Source organism: Parasteatoda tepidariorum, chromosome 6 (genome assembly GCF_982258835.1).
Source record: "Parasteatoda tepidariorum strain Cologne lab strain chromosome 6, Ptep-v5.0, whole genome shotgun sequence".
NCBI lineage: Eukaryota > Metazoa > Arthropoda > Arachnida > Araneae > Theridiidae > Parasteatoda > Parasteatoda tepidariorum.
In genome coordinates, this window is record NC_141760.1 from 46,125,148 (window position 1) to 46,146,538 (window position 21,391).

Below are 21,391 nucleotides of genomic sequence, written 5' to 3' on the forward strand. Positions count from 1 at the left end.
CCAATGATGCTTAATTAATTTTCATAATAAGCGCAAGTTGAAACAAAGAATTAATTTCGCATTTAAAAGCTAAATTATGAGGAAAAGGTACTTATTCATTTAGTGAAACCATAAAAATCATCTTGTTTTTATTGACGGTAATAGTGCTTATTTGATTTCGGTAATAAGTACTACTGTTATTATGTTAGTTGGTGTTTTTATAGGTACTAAATACACTAATATTAGTGCCATGTTACCTACTATGTATTTGAAATAGGTTTTTACGGCCCAACGAAAGGGATAAGTACTAGAGAAAATTGTTGATTAAGGTAATTTTTGACTGTCAGGAGTATACTTCGAGCGACAGCGTTATGCAAAAGGATACCGTATATTTTTAATCTCTACTTTGAAGGGACGAATTTCTTAAATTATATAATGCTTTATATGATAATATAAAGCCACTAACAAGGGAAACTAGGGAAGTGTGACTCGCTAATTTTGAAATAAACTAGTGGGATGTATGCCTTATGAGGAATAATTTTAGGGGGCAACATTCGTTTCGGCCCGTAGAAAGTCCTGTGAGAGGTAAAAAATGATTCAATATATTGAAAAATCGGTATTTTATTACTTCAATGCAGACTATTAGTTATTGTAATTGTCAAAATCCAATCATTATCCAATCTCATAATCCAATTAATTTGTAATTAATTGGATAATTAATTAATTTGCTAATTAATAAATTAATTAACATTCGTTTAGGCCCATAGAAGGTCCTGTGGGAGATAAAAATAATTCAATATAGAGAGAAAATCGATATTTTATTGCTTCAATGAAGACTATTAATTATTGCAATTGTCTCATAATCCAATTAAATTGTAATTAATTGGATAACTAATTAATTTTCTAATTAATAAATTAATCAGAAAAATAATAATTAATTAATTATTAATTAATTAATTATTAATTAATTGATTTGCAATTATATACTCCAATTAATTTGGAAAGTTTTTTGGAAAAAAAAATTTAAAAAATTTGATGTCAACTTGTTTTTTAAAATCAACCTAACAGGTTTTTCAGAAAAACTACAGATATATAAAATTTTCGAAATTTTGATGATAAATATGCATTATATAGTACTTGAACGTACCACAAAATTAATTGGAGTATGAGACAATTAAAATAACTAATAGTCTGCATTGAAGTAATAAAATACCGATTTTTCAATATATTGAATTATTTTTTACCTTTCACAGAACCTTCTATGGGCCGAAACGAATGTTGCCCCCTAAAATTATTCCTCATAAGGCATACATCCCACTAGTTTATTTCAAAATTGGCGAGTCACACTTCCCTAGTTTCCCTTGTAAGAAGGACAAGAAATAAAATAATAAATTAGAATTATTTTAGCTTAAGCAATTGTGTCGGTCTTTTACTTTTATGATCTCGAATAATACAGATTTATCGATTTAATACTTTTTTTCATCCTGTATTGAAAACAGGTATTCAGCTAGTTTTTAAATAAAATATAGCCTAGTAGAGACAACATTGAATCACTATACAATTCGAAGATTATGAAAAATTCGAAAATTAATTTTAAATTATTTTTATATAGAAAATAGGATTTTTGAGCCTTATTAAACAGACACCTGAAAGTAAAGAATGCATATCAATTATTTTCTGAGTTTATTTGTTTCTTATTTCAGGGGAAGAAAAAGGCTAATTCATCTGACTGAAAAATGGAATAGTTTAGTTTAAATTGACTATGAACTCTAAACATATGTTTTAAACATTTATGAAGTTCTCTTAATCTAAATTGAAAGAAAGAAAATGGGTAACTGAAGCCACTTTCAGAAATTTTCAGCATTTAAAGACTAGTCATCAGATAAAAAAAACTATTCAAGAATCTCAAACATGCTAGTTTAACAGTATTCATACATTGTGCATAATTTAATAGTTATTAACAATGGATAAATCACCTCCAATCACTAACCCAATTATTCCTTCTTCGGAAGCAAAACCATCAGGGACAAAATCAAAAACAGGCGAAAGTCAAATTCAATATGGCTCAATACAAGATGACGTACCTCTTATAGGTTATGAATCGACAAACCGGTGCTCAAGATGTTTACGATTTTTGACAACTTTAACAATTGAACCAGCGATGTTCCTGTTCATGTTCGGATTTATGATCAACATGTCATGCCTTTCAAATTTAATCATGGATAAAGCCTGCTTGTATTACTACAATTACACAGAAGAACTATGCAACAACATTAGTTTCTATCCTATTGAGAAAACAAATTTAGAAAAATTGTCCAACAACTATATGCTTTATTCCCAAGTATTAAGTCTAATTGCTGCTCTTGTTATGATATTTATAGCACCTTGGAGTGATAGATATGGACGAAAAATACCTTTGATTGCTGCTTGCATTGGAACCATTTTATCAGATGTTGGAACTCTTCTTTGGGTGATTTACTTTGAATCAGATATTGCTTATTGCATTCTTCTTAGGCTTCCATCAGAGATAACAGGTGGTTTTATTTGCTTTTTGACCATAGTATACAGTCATGTAGCGGATGTGACGTCCGAGAAGAACCGAACGATGAAGTATACTACTGTTGAAATCGCTATGATGCTGGCCTTGTCTGTGGGCGGACTTGCCGGTGGAGAATTACTCGAATATTACGGTTACTTCTATGTATATTTAACAGGTACTATATTTCACATCTTAGCTGCATTGTGGGTGGTATTTGTGCTGGAGGAAACAGTTGGAGTTGGAGAAGTTGTCCCATGGAAAGATAAGAGAAGGAATTTCTTCAGAAGCGATAGCATTTCAAGAAGTTGGCTAGCAAGTGTTAAGCCACGAGAAAACAAGGGTAGAGCCAAAATATGGATGTATTTTCTTTCAATGTGCATTGTTATACTAACATATGAAGGTAAATATAATACATTTCTCAAAATTTCTCTTTTTCTTTGTTGCTAAATATCTCCTCCTTGCATGAAAGGTATTTCTAACCATCTAACATTAGATATTTTAGATACTTTGATTTAGTTATGGAGATATTAGGCACTAAAGTTAACGAGTTTAAATGAAGTACATCACCAATTCTTTTCTGCAAAAATAATATTTGTAGGCTTCAAACTAAATTAAATGTATTACAGCAGACCTTCTCTGAAGTGTTGCAGACTCATGCTAAACATAGCTAAACGGGTAATAACACTGAGAAAAAAATGTTTTGCTAAATTTATACAAATATTTTAGAAATTGCTTGAATTCAATAAATAATTAATAAAACATTAGACAATTAGACGTGGTAGTCAATGAACTTATTATTACTACTGTTATTCAGCATTATGAAACTACAAACTTTTTTGAAGAAAAGAAAAATTTAATTCACTGATACATCACAATAGTGGCTAGTTTGTTGCAAATATTGCATTGGATATTTTATACAACAATATACAGCAATTTACATCAATTGAAAAGATAGCTAAAAACAAACGTAGTTTTAATATAGCACACATCAGGGATGATAATCTTTTAAAATGTATTGTTTAATATTAATTAATTTGATTTATTAAATAATCAATCATTGAATTAATAATCAGTTACGAATTATTGAATAATTAATTTGATTCATTGTTTAAATTTATTAAAATTTAAGCAATAAATCAAACATATTTTTAAAAGTAAGTTAAGAACCACAAGTTAAGAATTGTAATGAAAACTACTGTTGTTTTGATTTGTTGAGTTTTTCTTTTAGAAAAACAGCAACAATAGAATTTATATTATTTTTTTTAGCATTTGGAACATTGGGATTCACTTACGCACATCATATCTATAATTGGAATCCTTCTAAATACAATATAGTAAATACATATAGTAAATACATTACGCATATTGGATTCATTGTTTAAATTTATTAAAATTTAAGCAATAAATCAAACATATTTTTAAAAGTAAGTTAAGAACCACAAGTTAAGAATTGTAATGAAAACTACTGTTGTTTTGATTTGTTGAGTTTTTCTTTTAGAAAAACAGCAACAATAGAATTTATATTATTTTTTTTAGCATTTGGAACATTGGGATTCACTTACGCACATCATATCTATAATTGGAATCCTTCTAAATACAATATAGTAAATACATCATTCAGTCTGACTCAATTTCTTCTGATGTTTTTCATAGTTCCTTTATTCTTAAAAGTTTTCAAGTTCTCAGATCCAGTACTTGGAATTTATGGCACCATAAGTATGATGGCTAAGAATTTTCTGCTTGCCTTCGCAAAATACAAAGTTCACGTGTATTATTTAGGTAAATATTGTTTTTTTAAAAAACCTTAGTTTGATATTAATAATATTTCAATAATACTTCAATAATATTTTACTGTCAAAAATCTATATAAATATTTCGTTTATGTGGCACTAGGACTGGGCAATATAAGAAATTTTATATCGTGATGCATCGTCAGTTTTGCATCTTGATATAGCGATGTATCGCGATATAGTAGTTTTGAAATTCATTTACTTGTAAGGCACAGAAAGTCGGATTTCTATCAAAGCTTCATACTCAGATTGATTTAAATCAATTTATGAATTTGAAGATAGATGGTTTGCTTAAGAAGGATATTAATGTTATATTTCCTAAAAATGATCGCGCAAATAACGAAAGATTTATTAGTTTGAAGATAAATAATAAAAAAAGTAAATAAAATTGAAATTTATCAATATATTTACCTAACAATATAGAAAGAAAATTTAAAAAATAAGTTCGTTAAAAACTATTTGTGTGCTTAAAACAAAGTGCTAAATAAATTAAATAAAAAAAACACTTTTAAAACAACACTATTTTTTATCATTATTATTTCACATAAATAATAAAGTTAAATTGAATAATTACCAAATTCTGTACGAAAAAACAAATTAAGGTTTAATTTCTTAAAAATAAAAACAAAAGAATTATGATATTTGATAATATATTCAACTAACAATATTAAAAGAAAATTAAAAAACACGATTATACTCTTTAATAAAACGAAAAGCTAAATGATTTTAAAAAAAGAAGTTGCAATCACAAACATTACTAATTTTTTTCAATAAAAAAATTGATTGTCCAAATCCAACAGAGGAAAAATCAGAATAACAGAAGAATAAGTTTTGTCATAATTTTATTTATAAAGATAAAAACAACTAAAGATTTATAAATTTAAAATCAGTAATAAAAACCCATTAAATTATTAGAAGTTTTATCTAAAAAGTTTTTAATAAATTAAAATAAAGTAAAAAATAGCCTAACAAATTTAATTACTTTGTAATTTAATTCTTTATGGGCACCTTAAATTAGATTTCCGATTGTAATAAATTCAATAATGTAAAAAATTACTTAAGCATATAATATCAAAATTAATTTTCACATTTAAAAATTAAAAAAAAGCTTTGTTTTAAAAAAAATTACCTATTTAATCACGAAACACTTCTTTATATATTCTTTTCAATAATAGATTACGTTCAGAACAAGGTAACGACGACGATCACAAAGTCAGTCCCACTGAAAATAATCTACAAGAAACGATATCAAGTCGCGACAAAGAAAAGAAAAAAACTATTAGGCGCGAAAACGAACGTGCGAGATCACGATATATAATCTCAAAACTATGGTTCTGATTCTACCACTCATCTATCAAGGCCATTTCAACATAACGAAAAGAACATCTCTTCCACAGCGCGAGTCGGTATCAGTTGCAAGAAGATCCGTATGCGACCTTTATCGATACATCGTTTTGCTCTCGTCGTCTTTAGTCTACGGCTTAAATCAGATTTCTGATGCATCAGAAATCCGATGCATTAGATTTCTGATGCATCGCCTGTAACGAAAGTTGTGTATCGGCTTGCTGATATATGCGTTAAATCGATGCGTCGCGATACATCGATTTATAGTCCAGTCCTATGTGGCACCGTAAACTCGGTTATTTCCCTGTCTATTGGCAACACTATTATCAGTACTCATTTTGTGAGTAAAAATTTAAGTTGCGGTAAAAAATTAATTACACGTTAAGTATTTATTTAGATCCATTTTGTTAAGTTGTCTTAATAATGTAAGTAGTTTTTAATATTTAGATGTGCGGTAAGTATTTATTTGGAATAATTCAGTATTTTTTTTGAAAAAATCTTACTTACGAAATAATTATGTCTACTTATTTTTGATATTTTCTAAAATGGCTGTAGAAATTTTAAGCATAAACGGTGCAATGGTACCTCATACTGTCATACCACTTATTGGTGGCAGAGCTCGTCTTTTTCAAGGAATCGCATATATATTATATGATACTCAGGTTAAAGCTCGAGAGGTGCGTGAGGAAGTAGTACAGCATGTGATCTAGCATTAAAATAAGTTTTTTTAAAAAATCTTATCTCACGATAGTGATGAAAATCATTTTAATACTTTTACTGCCTACTATGCCGAAATGTTCCAAACTCATACTTACGCAGTTTGTGTGATTTAATGGAGCTGGACAGATTTTAAATTATTACTGAAACTCAATACATGAAGAATATTTTGACAACAATACGGACGTCTCTTGAAAATAGTTAAATAAAAATCAATGAACTTCCGCACGGGAAACCGCTTGAGAGTGAGAAAATTTGGTTAGTACATTGTTTTAAACAAATTAAAGTGTTAGAATTGGATAAGAGGTTGAAAAATTAAAATATTTAAATGCAGTTGTGCTATGAATTTGGCTTGCTTACAATTAAAGTTTATAAAAGATAATTTTGTAAAATAATGTTGCAAAAGATAATTTTGAACGGTGACAGATATGTCTAGCATTATCATTAATATTTTACTAACTTATTGAGAATTAGATTTTGTGCAATAATGCTTGCTATAATGTATGTATGATGTAAAATATTTTTTGTGATTTCACAGTTTTTAATTTCAAAATCTATTTATCTTGCAACTTTTTAGCTTTTTCCGTAATAAACCTACTTTATTTCAAATTAATTACTTTTCAATACTATTTATATAAAAATTTACCTCGCATGCAAAATCTTACCGAAACATTCATAAGGAAGATTAAAAGTCAAGAATCCATGCAATTTATTTTTTGTTTCATTGCAATTCCTTTCTTTTTTCTAAATTAATAATTTTTAAAATTTGATTACAGAAAACGAGCCTTCTTAGCGATTTTTAACCAAAGGATTTAAAAAAAGTTTTCTGTATTAACATATTTGGTTCCACAAATTAAATTCCTGATTCTATTGAGATAAAATTTAAATCTTATCATTTTGCCGATTGCCATTGCAATATTTTCCACAAACTTGTTCTTTTTGTTTGTATTTAGTTATTGGTTACTATAAAAACTTTTTGAATATTTTTTCATAATAAAGGTATTTAGCGACAGCATGTCAGTTATTTCCTAATATTACTTTTCAATTTAAAATGTTTGCATATTTATTATTTTAATAGAGAATGGCGTTTTTCCTAAAATTTATCATGAAAAAAAAATCCAATCATGAATAGTGAAATGGTAATTAAATAAGTAAAATATATTTAAGCGATGGAGTAAAGAAATAAAGTAGTATATTAAAAACCTTCTTAACCTTTAATAATTTTAAGTTGATAACTATATCATGCATGTCAAGTGAGACTACAATACTGAAAATGGGTAGACGGAGAGGTATAGAATATGTCTATGAGGTATAGAATATGTAACATGTTTCATTAATAATTTTGACGAAATTTTTTTCCCTGCATTTTTTTGAATATATTTTCTTGTCATATAGAAAATAAAAAAAAATATACAACACTAAAACGGATAGAGGATAAGGTTAGAAAAATTTAAGAAACAAATAAATAAATAAAATAAAACTAAGGCTGAAACTTCATGAAAGATATCGAAAATGCGAACGTGCAACAAAAAATACCTTTGAACGAAAAAATCGTCTGGCTTCGTTATAGCTTATGAGTTACAACATTTTTTATTGTTTAAAACTTTTTGTACTATATATATATATATATATATATATATATATATATATATATATATATATATATATATATATATATATATATATATATATATATATATATATATATATATATATATATATATATATATATATATATATATATATATATATATATATATATATATATATATATATATATATATATATATATATATATATATATATATATAAATACACACACATATATATTCATTCTTTAAATCTTTAACAATTTTTCAGGAACTGCTGCTGGTATTTTGAGTGGATTTACGCCTTTAGCAATTAGAACTGGTTTGTCAAAAATTGCTGATAAAGAGGAAATAGGTTAGAATTCTATTTAGTTTGTTATAATTAAAGGTTGGAATTTCAAATAATCATTTTTAGATGATAAATTATTAGGAATTATGAAAATTGAAAAAGAAGAAGTTTAATATTGTTTCACATTTTAGTTTACTACGTTTTTCATACTCTGATTTTAATTCCAATTTTTTTAAAATTCAAAGTTCAGATTTAAATACAGCATTAATAAATATAGAATTAATAAATTTGGTTTTTGTTTATTATTTTTTTACAATTCTATTGCATTTATGATGCTTGTCAAATTAATTTGATAATTAGTAACTGTTGCAATGACAAAAACTATTTATAGCATGAATAAAAAATGATTGATACTTCAGTCAGAAATGTTTTTTTTTTTTTGTATTGCTAAGTTTTTATCGAAATTATTTCTAAATTTTCACTTTTAATTATCTTGTAACTATTTTCTTTAATAATTTGTGAACACATTTTAAATATTTTGCCACTTTGGAAAAAGTGTGAAATGATAGTATTATATATAGCTCATTGCACCAACATATTGTAGTTTTAGATTGCTTACAAATTTTAAAATAAGTACAAGGTAAAGACTAAAATATTTATGGAGGTTGTACTTTACTAGCAGTAACTTTTCAGGCATAAGCTTTCAAAGCATTAACTATAATAAAAATATTTTATTTCATTCTGTATATTAGTTATTTTTTCTCAGCACCATTACTTTTTAAGCTTTTTCGACGTTGTAATGTTAAAAATATTATCATAATAAACTATGGCGTACCAGTATCTGGGCATATAATGTTCTAAACAGTAAAAAAGATTGGTGATGATCTGAGGTTAGCGGGTTGTGGGCTAAGAAAAGATAAATCAGTTTAGAAAATATTAAAAACTTTCAGTTTTAACATTTTTATATTAAACTTCCTTCTTTATTTCTAATTAAAATAATTTCCCCTTGGACTTACTGAAAAGCATTTACTGTAAGGTATGTTCATGGTTTCTGAATCTTATTTTAACTTGAACTTCAATATAGGATTGATATTCTCCTTCTTGGCAACTTGCGAACAAGTGTTTCCAATGGTCGGATCAGCTTTAGTGACAAATGTGTTTAATGCAACTATTGATGTCTACCCTAGTGTTGCCTACTTAATAGCTTCAACATTCTTACTTATTCCTTTGTTTACTTTCGTGTGAGTATTTATATTTAGACTTTATTTATATTTAGATATTGATATATTTAAAAGCAAAATTACTTCAAAATTTGGAATAAATATTCAATATATGTATATAAGTTAATTTGAATTCGCTACTCGCTTTATAGATTTCGTTGTATGTTTTATTCTATTTTTTTCTTCATATTTTATTTTCTGATTTTACGTGATATTTTTACTTAAAGTGTTCTACTTTTCAGAGTGATGATCTCGTTAAATAAATTATAAGTTATTTAACGAGATCATCACTCTCGAATACAACTTTACCGAATGTTACTTATATATATATATATATATATATATATATATATATATATATATATATATATATATATATATATATATATATATATATATATATATATATATATATATATATATAATGTGAACTAAAATTTCAAAGTAAAACATCCTGTCATTTTTGTCAGTTTTTTTAACATTTAAAATAAATTTAATGAAAATGTAATTTATTATTTTCATAGGTGGATATACGGGAAATCGAAATACAACTTTACCGAAGTGAATATACCGGCTTAAAGATGTATAACTTATACAATGGAAGAGATTTTTGAATGGTTTTGCGTTGCAGATCAATCAGAGTCATGCTTTCGTAAAAATTCTTGCACCGAATTCATGAACATCATATTCGTTAGACGTCAATGTCATTCATTATTTCATTAACTAGCTGTACTAATTCATTTTGTGATATTTTATTTGCCAATTTAGAGATACTGTAAGTTGAAAATATAGACACCTCAAAGGTTTAACGAGATCATCACTCTGAAATTCAGACGATTTTGTTAAGGATAATATGTAACTAAAACAGCTGCCATGTAATTCAGTGCACTAAATTAGATTACTCTTTAATATTTTCCCTTCTTGATAGTTATGTTGCTATTTCCTGTAGTACTTTTCAAAGGGTGACACTTAGTGCGTTATTTCGCATTAATGGTTTTAGGTTTTCTTCAGATGTGTTGATCCTTTCAGTCGTCTTATGAGGTAATAACTTATTTTGTTTCACCTTAAATTATTTTCCTTCAAACACTTTAATATATAAAAAAATTTAATAAATAATTATTTTAAAAAATAAATATTTTAATATATATATATATATATATATATATATATATATATATGAGTGGAATATATATATATATATATATATATATATATATATATATATATATATATATATATATATATATATATATATATATATATATATATATATATATATATATATATATATATATATGTTTGCGGATATAATCGTGTGGGCTGATGAAAAGATTATATCTTTTATTTTCCGGAGTTTTAAGAAAAAAATTCTATCCTTTTTTTTCGGATTTTTTTAAATATTTTTATTTTTTTGTTATTAATTTTTTTTGTCCCAGTTGTTTGTTATTTTTATTATTATTATTTTCCTTTTTCACCCTTTTTCATATGTCTGTAATTTACCTTTGTTGTATCTTCATTTTGAACTTATCTTATGAGTTCTGTTTACTTGCAGCTTATGCGCAATCAATAAATGAAACTTATTGTTTTTCTTAATTTTTTTCGTGTTTATATATATATATATATATATATATATATATATATATATATATATATATATATGTATGGATGATATAAACGTTGGCAAATTTTTCAATTGAGTAGTCTCAAACCAACGTTTTTATATTCGCAGACAACTTTTACAGTTTTCATCCGATTTATTTAAACATTCAACATCATGTATACAATCAGCGTAATTTCCGTTTTACGAGAGCTTTTCTGTTTAAGTTAAAGATTTTGATTAAATGACATTAAAATTTTATAAAAATGCTTAAAATTCGATGCTTACTATTTAAAACAACAAGTGATACCAACACTATATTATTTATAAATTATTAATTGATTTTAAACTTCATCGCAGATTTAGTGTCATTTATGCTTAAAACTTATGTGTGAGTACATTACATTTTAATTTTCTTATTGACTAAATAGTAATTTTATACTTTTAACGGAATTCTTAAAATTATGTACCTTTTAACAAACTTAAATGTCACAGATTTATTAAATGTATCATTATTGTAAATTTTAATTTATGTTTGATTTTAGTGCTCAATGTCTTATATTCTTGTAATAAAATTTATTTTTGATACATATTCTCAAATATTTATTTTCAATGTTTACACTTCAGTCTCTCTTAAGACCTATAGTTATTTCAAATTTTTTAAAATGCATAGTCAAAATTCAAGAAGAAACATTAATTAATAGTAGTTTTAAACAAAATAGTAACAACTTTGTGCGCGGCTATAAATTTAGCACTGGAAATATAAATGGGAGTAAGCTATTAAAAACAGAAACATTAAACGTCATTGGTTTCCGAAAACTACCTACATGAAATGCAAAAAAATATTGTCAAATTCTTATATATTTTCTTTAAATAAAGATATTTGCCATTAAAACAAGAAGTAAAAACTTAAAATGTGTTTTTCATATGTGTTAACTACATGAAATTAAATAAGAAAAGAGTAATAAATAATGGATTTACTGTAAATTTATAAAAATAATTGAGATTCACTTAATTAATTTCACTTTTACTAATTCTCCTATAAGACTTAATCACTGCTATACATGAATCAATAGTTAATTTATTGTATAATTGAAAGAATAAATAATATATTTGATAAAGGAATGAATAAGTGATAAATAAGTAAAGTGAATAAGTTAGTAATAAAATGTGAAAGTGAATAATTAGTTATTACAGGTTTATTGCATGAATAATAAACTAATTTGAGAGGTATATAAAAACATTGATTTGTTTCAAACTTTCAAGAATTGAAAGCTGATTAAAAAAATTGCGAGAAAAACTTGCAAGAACTTTTCGATATCACAACTTCGAATGTTTCAATTAAGCTTTCCACATTTCTTAGTGTTTATATTGGTTGTTCTTTTATTTATTTTATCTTAAGTATTATTGAACATTCATTGGAACTTATTTTGAGTTTGGCGCAGAGAAATTCTATTTTTGGGGAATTTAGGACAAAAAGGAGTTTTAAAGTTAAAATTTTGTAAAAGTAATAAGAAAACTTGATTAAATACAAATTTGAATAAATACAAATTTGTTTAATATCAATTACTTAATCTTAAGCATAACCTTAATTTTCCATAATACTTAAAGTTAATCTTAAGGTTAATCGTAAGCTTAACCCATAAGTATTATTGACATTCCTTGGAATTGATTTGGTTTTTGGCTTAGTATAACTCTGTTTTTGATCCTTTAGCCAAAATGGAGTTAGAAAGCTAAACATTTTATAAAACTGCAAGGAAAAACTTGATTAAATATAAATTTGATTAATATCGATTAAGACTAACCCTTACACAAATGAAAAGTTGTTTTCATTTTCACTTAACACAATTACACTAAAACTACTAAAACTAACAAAGAGAAGAGGGAAAAAGCACTTTCATATCAAATGTTAGCAACAACAAATACTCTTCTTAAAATCCAGGAAGTCTTATTTTCTTTTCTTATTATACAATAAGCAAATATTGTCAGACTGAGGTCTGAAATTCTGGAAGAATGTACCAGAAAAAAAAGTTTCAGAGAAAACATCACACTGTTTTAAGAGACATTTCTCTATCAGATAGAGGACATTAAAAATGTTAAAAGACTGTGTTGCTGGCGCCAGTGTTGTTTATTCAGGCATTGAAGTCGAAATCGCTTCGTTCGATATCTCAATAGCCGACAAAAAGTGAAAAAGACGAATAAAGTATGAATGCATTATATTATGCTCTTCTGCAATATTTCTGCATGGTTGAAACTTCAAACGATATGGTTACGTTGACCCCTGGTATTGAAGTCCCTTTCCAAAAGGTTGCAGAATATATTGAAAGTAAACTACACATTCTATTCGGTATTTTTATTTATTTGAAATAAAAGTTTCATATGGGTTCTAAGCTGGAAGGATAAAGTGAGAGGCATTATTTGTCGTGTTATTTGTATGATTTACTAGTCTTTTTACTGCTGAATATTTTCAATTTCAAATAATTGAAAAGTTTTATTAATCTATGAAACAAAATTGCAGCAGTTGTGACAATGTTAGTTCGTCGTTAATTGTTGGTAAATGAGAAAATCTCATTCCCTCTCCTAATAGTTGAAATAACGGACAATAAAATATTACGAAGTTTCAAATTGTAATTAAATTTCTACTTGAAAATAAAGACACTAAGTGAAAAAAAACTAGAAAAAAGCACAAGAACGAGATTTGAAAAAATAAATAAATGAAATAAAATAAAATTTTGTTCAGTAAAATTTAAAATGTACAGATTATTAATAAGACAGAACTCTTTGTAACTTTTAAATTTGTTAAAATAATACTTACATTCTTCTTTTAAAGATAAAAAAACTTCAAGTACGATTCTATTTTTAGAAACATTTAATAAATATATATAAAGAGGTAATTTTTGGATGATACAATAATGTTAGTTCTTTAACTATTCGTAAATAAAAACTTTCCTTCTCTCTTCAAATTGTTAAAATAACGGACGAAAAAGTGTTTCGAATTGTAACCAGATTTCTACTTAAAAAAGAAACTAAGAGAAAAAAAAATTAGCAAAAAGCACAAGAATAAGATTTTACACAATAAATAATTAAATAAAATAAAATAAAATTTATTTTCAATAAAATTTAAAATACATGAATTATTACTGGAACGGAATTCCTTATAATTTTTAACTTAATTTTAAATAATATTCACATTCGACCTTCATAGAAAAGGAACTTCAAGTATTTGACTTTTAGAAACATTTGAAACATTAAATAAATATATAGAAAGAGATACTTTTTTGCGAATGCAATAATGTTATTGCTTAAAATATTTGAAAATAAAAACGCTTATCCTCTCTTCAAATAGTTAAAGTAACGGACAAAAAAGTATTTCCAAGTTAGTTTCAAATTGTAATCGGATTTCTACATAAAAGAGAAACTAAGAAAAGCAACAAGCAAAATGCACAAGAATCAGATTTTACGGAAAAAAAACTACATTTTAGTTCAACATCATTTAAAATGTACTGATTATTAGTGGAACAGAATTCTTTATAATTTTTAAGTTTATGAAAATAATATTTTTGTACTTAAAAACAATAAGAACTAGTATTTAAATTTCAGAAACTTTTGAAACATTTAATGAATATGTATAAAGAAGTAATTTTTGGCAGGTATTTACTGACTTGGTGATACATAAAATGGGTATAAATTTGAGTTTTTAGTTTCTTAAAAGTCTTAAATAATGCTGCTAATTGTTAAATGATTACACATTTGGATTTTATAAGGACATTTTACCTTCTAATTTAATGTATTAAATCGAACTATTATGTAAAATTTGACCTAATTAGTTTAAAGCTGTAAATTACCTTATTCAAAATAATTAACCCATTCAATTTAAATTTGTAAATCAAAGTATTTAATAAAAATTAACACATTCAGTTTAAAGCTTAGAAATTAACCTATTCAATTTAAAATTATAAATCAAATTAGTTTACTAGTTTTCAAATTAAAGTTTTATAAATCAAGCTATTCAAGAGAACTTAACATATAAATTTAGAAATCAGACTATGATGTGGAAAGTTTGGTGTTTATAAGTATAAGGTAATGATTACATTTTAAATAAGTTGTATTTATTTTTATTGTTTAATTGGGGAAAAAATAATCGTTATTAATAATTTTAGTTCAGTAATGACAGCGTTTCCCCAAATAAAATCAATCTCATTAAAACCAATCACCTTGCTTCAAAATACTGAAATCAAAAGGGAAAAATAAAATAAAGAGATGTTTTACTCCCCCCCCCCACCCGAAAAAAAAGAAAGGATTTAAAAACTTTTGACTAATTGGAACTACTTTACTTACATTTGTTTATTAATAAGCTTGTCATTGTTAGTTTTGATTAAAGAAACAAAAACTTTTTGAAACGAAATTGCAATAAACATTAGCTTTATACAAATCATACCAATAGAAATATATTCATTTATATATTTGATGGCTAGTTATTGAATCAATAATCATTATTTAAATATAAACTGCATTTTTCCAAAAATTTCAATGATTTAAGTTAAATTTGAAACTTTTTAAGAAGGTCAAACTTTATACACAAATAAAAATTCACATTGAAATGCTTGAAAATTTTTGCATACGAAACTATGCAAAACTCATAAAAGTTTATTTCGCTGTCTGATAAATCTAAAAACAGATTTATAAAGTTGGGGGGAAATGGAGCAGAACAGAAAATGACTAAAGACAGATTTGATTTCTAGTTTTTCTTTAAATCTCATAATGTCCGAAACTTTTCGGCGCCTTTAAAATTCCTTTCTTTTGTGTGTCTCATTTCATTGTCAAGACATTCGTCATTTCGCATTGTTTATCAATATAATGCATTCATTATATAGATTATTTTTATTTGTTTTTATCACTACTGATAAATGATGGTAATTAAAATCTCCTTTTAATTTCACTAATTTCATTTTTAATTACAGTATCTCACTGCTGAGAAGAAAAAACTAATACAGAAGACAGAAAAATATAAAGTATGCAAGTTGTTATACAACTAATCTTCTTAATATACATTTTTAAAATTTTTAACAAAAAGGAAGATTGAAAAAATATCCCCATTAGGGATCTTTAAGTCGTATTCGAGCGAGTAAAATTTGTATGATTACCGAGGAACACTAAAATTAATTAGATTGTCCGATAAAACTAGGAGGTGCTTCTAAACTGTGAATAATTTTCGTTCTAGTTCTAGTTCACTTACGTCGCACTCGAGCTGCACAATGGGCTATTGGCGACCGTCTGGGAAACATCCTTGAGAATGATCCGAAGACATGCTATCACAATTTTGATCCTCTGCAGAGGGGATGGCATCCCGCTAGATTGGTGGCCGACGACCTACTCACGAAGTCGAAAAGCACTTTACGGTAGAACAGTTTAACGAGGACCAATACAGCCCACCCACCCTCGGACCCTACGCGGATTGATCCAAGTGGTCATCCACCCGCTCGCTGACAGCAGCCAGTGATGCTTGACATCGGTGATCTTCTGGGAAACGTGTCTTAATGATCAGTCCACTTCGGGATGAGTAATTTTCGTGTATTTGAATACCAAAAATGGTAGCAACTCTAAGTGTTCTATTGCACCAAAACCAAGAATAGTTCCTGGTGTTGAATGTTCTCTTATGCCACTTATTGTAAAGTAGCCGCCACTCTGTTTGTAATTCAGTAACACTATAATTTAATATCACAGCAAGATATGATGCACACATACGAGTCAGTAAATTTATTTTTACGATACAATATAAGAGAAAATCATAAATTTAAGATACATGCAAACAATATTTCTTAAAATAAGATTAGTTTGTCCTTCAAGCAGAATTTCAATATGAATTTGAACAAATCCGACGTGATTAGAAGTAAAATATTACAAATTTATTTTATGCAATTGAAAGATTTTTTTAAATCTTATGAATATATAAATATCTTTATTATACAAATAAAAAAGATGCATGCACTTTATTAAAGTTTATATTACAGTTTTGTTCAATCAATGCGACAAGAAAATTGAAATTATTTGGCAAATCACTATTTTTTTTAATTAAACAGTAAGAAGAAACTTTACTGTTTAATAAGAAAGGAAACTTATTTGATATTAGATTAGCTATGACAAGTTTGTCAATTCAACTCGCCATTAGGAACTCACATTTCACGCAAACAAACCGATATCTTGGCCACCATATTGTCACTATCGTGAAATTGTTCGCTTTTAAGATCCTAATGATGGCCCGAAAATATTTGTTGTGCGGTTAAAACATGCCTTACCATAACTTCACGCAAAGAGTTTAGATAAATTGTTTAAATATTTCAATATAAAATAATTATTCGCCTAATTTACGGAGTTTTGGAAACACAACCTTCTTCAACAAGGTACCGCAGATTGGTGTAAGCTGTATCAATTATTGGTGTTAAGATTATATCCTTTGAAGTGTAAAAGAACACTCCATTCGGTATTAACTTGAAATAAAGTAATCATTCACCCAAATTTTAGAATATTTCAAACCAAATTTGGATAGGTGTAAAAACATTTTGTGTATCTGAACACAAAAAATGGGGATAGCTACTTTACACCAAAATAGTGTTCTACTAAGTATCCCAAGTATGTTCCTGGTGCTGTTAAACACCTAGGATATTTTTATACACTACTTAGGGTAAAGTAGCAACCATCAACCACCATGTTTGTAACTTAGTAACACTAAAATTTATAATTACAGTAAGATGTGATACACATAAAATAATTTATGAAATTATTTTTACGAGACAATTCTGTAAAAATTAGAAATTTAGGTTGTATAAATACACTAATTCTTACAATGAAATGAGGTTGCAATTCAAACATACGCTTAGAAGAGAGAATATATTAATAAAATCGAACTAGTCTTAACAGACCAGGAGCAGATATGCAGGTAGGTACTTCATTTGCGTCGCACTAGAGCTGCACAAAGGGCTATTAGGGACGGTCTGGGAAACATCTCTGAGGATGATCCGAAGACATGCCATCACAATTTTTATCCTTTGTAGAGGGGATGGCTCCCCCACTTTGGTAGCCCAACGAAGCCTTCACGCCAAGTCGTGCAAAATCTTCTGTTCTCGAGGATTACTTTACTGTGCAGTAGAACAGTTTAACGAGGACCGATACCTCACACCCTCCGTCCCAACGCAGGCTGATCAAAATGGTCACCCACCGTCTTACTGACCGCAGCCAATGATGCTTGACTTCTGTGTTCTACATGGAATCGTATCTTTACGATCAGTCCACTGCAAACAGGAGCAGATAGAAATCATACATTGAAAATTATTTAATACATTAATAATTATTTACACAACTAAAAGCATACATACATATTTTTAACGGCGAACTGAAGTTTTTACAGATTAAAAGCAAGATTGAAGACAACCACAAACACTCACAAACTCATTATCAATAGTGAACAACATTACAGACGAAATCAAAACGTGCGAAAATTGAAGTTTTCGGAAGCTAAAATATTTAACGTGTAGTGTAAAATTAATTTTTTGCATTTAACGTGCATCAGTCACTTTACTCGACAGATTTAACGTGCATCAGTCACTTTATTATACGGGGAGTTTTCGACCGGCGGGGTTCGAACCCACGAGCTTTCGGACATGGCCCCAGCACCCTACCACCCAGGCTATCCCAGCCGCGACTTTACACATTGTCGACTCCCGGGCACTTCTTTGGCACCGTATTTTGAAATATCGCCAATCTTACATTTGCCAAGTCGGGTTTCAAATTTTCTCGCGAAAATCTTCGAATATTAATTCGCGCATGTTTCACTTGCGACATACGATTTAAAAAACGCATGAGTGAACATGAGATGTGAATAAATTTAGCTGCTTTAAAAAATTTTGTGTATTATCATTCTCTTTTTATTCGGACTTCCTGAAACACATATTTATTTCTTACTTTTTTATTTCCTTTTTAGGATAAAGTTTTGTTGTGGGTGTAGGATATATGAGTAGGGTATAGCTTTTTAATTATTTTTATAAAATTATAGCAAATAATTTATGGTGTCTTTACCAAGTATGTGGACACAATATTCTATAATGCAGCAGGGTTTTGTACCTTATTGTTTAGTTTTTAGAATCTTTAATTTAAGTAACTACACAATTTATGAGTTTTAAGCATTTTCTTTTTATATACGTGTAATGATGAGGAGATTGTTGCTGTCAGCTTTATACATGAATTTATTCTTTTTTACTTTTCTGACATTGATATCTATGATTAAATTTGATGTAATGATTCCCATTTGCAGTGCCAACAATATTTGCGACCAAACAATTGTACTTAGATTTGACACTTTTTTGTAAATGTTATGTCCCAAACGATAAATTCCTTCATACGTATTAGCCAACTCCACAGCTTCGGTAGCAAAGACTGAAACATTTGTAGCAGTTAAAGTATATTTATGAGGTGAACACAATTTTGATTAAATAAAACTTTTTATGATTTGTAAAATAAAAATATAATGTAAACAGTAAGCATCAACTTTGACATTCTCATATCATAACTGTATAACAATATAAGGACAATCTGTTTATTTATTTCTGATTAATTAAAGACAAGATATTGAGTCAAATAAGAGAATCTTAACAATTTTTAAATTTAATAATTTTCTTTAAATAAAGAAAGTAGTTTTAAAGCAATTGGGTTGAAAGGCTGAGGACTTACACTTTTCTCAAAAAAATTAATCGATGTTATGATAATAAAACAAAACTCCTGCGATCAGTTATCTCAGCAAAAGTAAGATTTTTATTATCAAATAAGAAACAATTGTTACCATTCTGCAAGGAACAAATAAAATAAAATAGGTCATACAGTTTTCAGACACACAGACTGCATGACAATCCAAGAATAAATATTTGAACTTTTAAAGCAAATTGCATACAATAAAAGCTATTGTGTAAAAAAAAATTAAAAAACAATTTGTTACAAATGAGACTATTATATGATTCCAGCAACTGAAAAATTCTTTCGGAATTTTAAAGACTAATGAAGACTATTAAATAATAACAGAAAAGTTTTCCGTGTCTCTTTTGTCTCATTTTTGAAGCAGAATATAAATTAAAATACACATCTCACTTTTTCTGATCCTGCTTTTCTCTGAATCTTTCTTATTAAAATAGATGAATCGTGTTAAATTACGTTACCTTAAGTTAGTAAATGTGTTTTCGCACTTAGGAGGAAAAAAAGGCCGAGTTTTAGATTGATAATAAATGTAATAATTTTCATAGTATTTTTTCCATATCTTATTTAGAAGCCCAAAAATTGAATAAAAGAAATTATAAAATATATAGACCAACTGTTGAGTTATAGAATCTAATAAGCTGAAGTTGTTATAAAATTATGAATAAAAAGTTACAAGATGGATATGTTATGAAATTAATGAAGCATAGAATGAAAGGATAAATATATATAGCAAAATCTATGATAAAATTAATTAGGAAACAATTAAAACGAAGGTGAGTAATTTCAGATATATACAAATAATAGTGATAGAAGCAAGAAAAATGGAAAATATCGGAATTTTCCCTGACGAATTTAAGAAACATTAAAAAAAGTTAAGCAGCCACAACTTTAAGTTTCAATAAATATGATTTGATGTTACAAAAAATAAATTAACTATACGAAAATAGTAGTGAATATGTCATAGATTTGTATCTTTATGTCATGGCTTCACTAAAAATATTTTTTCTCCTTGTTTTCCTAATAGCACGCATTTTACAGAAAATATTTGAACAAATTTAATGAAAATATTTTCAAATTTTTTTAAAGACTCTCTTATGAAGAAAATACTGTCAATCAAAAGTTGCTCAGTATAAAATATGTGCAATTTTTTAAAGATATTGTAAGCATTTTGAAGAATACATATTTTTTCCAAAATAGAAATAATTGATAAAACCTGGTAAAAATGAAGGAAATGAAAATAATTATTTTTCAAACTGAGTAAAATTGTTTTTGATACTTTTATCTTTAAAAATATGTACACTTAATAATGTGATGATTTATATAGGGAATTATTTTTTTAAACTTTGTTTATTAAGTAAGATATTCAAAAGAAATTGATTATTCTGAATAATTGACTATTTTATTACTCCAGATTTTTATTTAATTTACAAGAATAGTTTCTATTTGAATTTTTTTTTAATCGAAATATGTATGTAATTAACTGAAATAATTGTGTGTATGTAAATTTTTCTTCCTCTTTCTTTTAAGAAGAACGAAGTATTTTGTTCTCGTTATTTGAATTTTTCTAGTCTTAAACGAGGATAAA

The 21,391-nt window shown here is 26.8% G+C and overlaps 1 protein-coding gene across 5 annotated transcripts in view; it reads left to right on the forward strand.

The window, feature by feature from the left end:
* LOC107449958 (proton-coupled folate transporter) overlaps positions 1-11,653 on the forward strand; it is a 41,348-nt gene extending 29,695 nt beyond the window's left edge. For 3 of the 5 annotated variants that reach the window (XR_015434613.1, XR_015434612.1, XR_015434611.1), the window contains exons 2-7: positions 1,683-2,918; positions 4,055-4,297; positions 8,230-8,313; positions 9,332-9,488; positions 9,992-10,322; positions 11,169-11,653. Coding sequence is in view for 2 of the 5 variants with exons in the window: in XM_087165795.1 (XP_087021921.1) it covers positions 1,943-2,918; positions 4,055-4,297; positions 8,230-8,313; positions 9,332-9,488; positions 9,992-10,046 (1,515 nt within the window). In the remaining 3 variants the exon portion in view is untranslated. Of the gene's footprint in view, positions 1-1,682; positions 2,919-4,054; positions 4,298-8,229; positions 8,314-9,331; positions 9,489-9,991; positions 10,572-11,168 lie in introns of those variants that run through there. The other 2 variants (XM_087165795.1, XM_087165794.1) reach the window with 1 other exon arrangement.
* The last annotated feature ends 9,738 nt before the right edge of the window (positions 11,654-21,391 follow it).